General features: G+C 40.5%; 1 protein-coding gene across 1 annotated transcript; it reads left to right on the forward strand.

Moving 5' to 3' along the window:
* The first annotated feature begins 309 nt into the window (after window positions 1–309).
* Window positions 310–1488, forward strand: LOC110184921 (uncharacterized). Its single transcript, XM_020953566.2, has 2 exons — window positions 310–898; window positions 978–1488. Exons 1-2 carry the CDS (start codon window positions 646–648, stop codon window positions 1406–1408), a joined length of 684 nt encoding a protein of 227 aa, XP_020809225.2. The 5' UTR covers window positions 310–645; the 3' UTR covers window positions 1409–1488.
* The last annotated feature ends 685 nt before the right edge of the window (window positions 1489–2173 follow it).

The following is a 2173-nucleotide window of genomic DNA, read 5'->3' on the forward strand; positions in this document are numbered from 1 at the left end:
TTTATAAATTGAATTTAAATGCATAGGAAATTGTTTTCAAAATAGATAATAAACAGATTACTTAATAATCTTCTTTGAGCTGTTAACTAGGCTCTAAAGGATATGGAATTATCAATTTGAATTAAACTTTATTTATTTTAGTAATTTGTTTTATTTGCTTGGGTAAAATATTCAAAGAATGCAATGGATGGGATTAGGCTTTAAATTTATATATCTAATTGAGAAAAGCATTTAACATTAAATATCTAAGAGGCTTTCTTTGAATTTTCGCCTGCAACGAACCCAAGTAGCCTTTTCTGACCATTTCAAATTTAATTTTGAGAATTCAGGGCATTTTCAAGCTATACTAAACCTAACCTACGATGAACAGCTGTTAATTACCACGAAAGTTACACTTGGAGTGGAAAAACACAATCACAGCCTTCCCGAACTTTATCAAAATTGTAAAGATAAATACACAACCATCGCGTTCTCCTTCTGGGAAGCTAAGGGCTGTATTTCAATTTTCAAGCGATTCAAGTAACTATCTGAGTTAGCTGTCAGATTGAGCAACGAGCTGCCCCGAAAAAAACAGAAATCTCAGTTCGTTTGGAAGTCTAGTGTGAAGTACAGCGAACATTAAGGATTTTTCTCTAACTGTGCAGGATGTCTACCACCGAGGACATTGATACCGAAAACAAAAGCAACGGCGACGACCTTGAGAGGAAGGTGGGCGGTGCAGAGATCCCGCCACCTGCCGAACAGGCATTGCCACTGCCACAGCCACCGCCCACTTCCCAACCCTGCCCGGCGATAGAGCGTGCCACCAGCACTCTAGACACACGCCTCAATCCGAATGCCCCAGTGTTTGTGCCTCAAATCAAGGCCGAACTACTGGCCAATAAGCTCTATGATAGTTGTAAGTATTGTGATGAATAAAATTAAAAAATTATTCCATTCAATAAACTACAAATATATTAAAATGTAAACCCCCTTAGTGGGACCCTATACCCGTTGGAGCACGGCCTCATCGGAGGACATATCCTATGGACCGCGTCTCGATTCCATTTGGCGGGAGATCAGTGTGGAGCAGTTACGTCCTATCCCTAGTCCTCACATGGAGGCTGCCGAACCCTACGAGGAGCAGATGGTTGACCTTGAGCTGGACGAGGTTCAGGCTATGAATGTAGGGGCCGAATCATATGACCCAAAGCTGAGTAGGAGTGCAACCAATCCCATTGCCCATGCCGAGGTAGAGGTCATTGATATTGTGGAAGATGTGCAGCCAGAAGTGCAGCAACAGAAGCAGCAGCAGCAGCACCAGCAGCAGTTGCAGGAACAGACGCCGATAGAGGAACAGAACAATAGCGGCAAGGACATTCAGCCGCGCAATCCCAGACCAGGTAGCCGATGTTGTATTATTATGTAGGAAGCACAAAGTTACAATTGTTCATTTACATTCAGTTTGTATTTAAACATTAAAATGTTGCACTACGCTTTAAGGGTAAATAACTTAATATTATTCCAAGGATAAGGTTTCATATGCCCAGAATTTCTCCAAAAATCTGCCCAAGAAAAAATTAAATTCCACCTGGAATCCTTACTGCTGCATTGCAATTAAGACGCTTTTCAGAACTTTCTAAATGCACTCCTTTCAAGCCCACTTACGTTCTCGGCATTCACCAGAGGACACTGAGAAAGAGAGCTTCGTGGAGAAAGGTCGACTATATACCTATGACATAATTTATAGTCTACATTTTAGCGCCTTAAACTGGTTTGTTTTACTTGCCTGCCTGCCTGCCTGCCTGCCTTGCTGCCTTCAGCTACTTTGTCCTGACTTTCTAATGACGTTGAATATGCATGAAAAGTTTCGCCGCACGCAGAACTCTGTCTTCCCCTTCTCTCTGGATAGGAAGTGAAAACTTGATTCACCTGTCTTTGGGTTGGAAGAGCGTCTTCGTTCCTTCTGAAGAACAACTCAGCGATATAAAGCACTGGCCAAAAAATATTCTACATAAGATTTATAGAGATTGCTGGAATCAAAAGTCTTAACTTTGAGATACAAATTACTAAGATGTATTTTTAATTATTAAAAAAACTATTCATCTTGAGTTTGATCAGATTTCTGTCTTTCAATTTATTATTTGTTTGATTTTACAATCATTTCTTTAACTGCACACACTTCTTTCCCATT

The sequence above is a fragment of the Drosophila serrata genome, unplaced genomic scaffold, assembly GCF_035046125.1.
Source record: "Drosophila serrata isolate PLE 108 unplaced genomic scaffold, ASM3504612v1 contig_275, whole genome shotgun sequence".
Taxonomy (NCBI): domain Eukaryota; kingdom Metazoa; phylum Arthropoda; class Insecta; order Diptera; family Drosophilidae; genus Drosophila; species Drosophila serrata.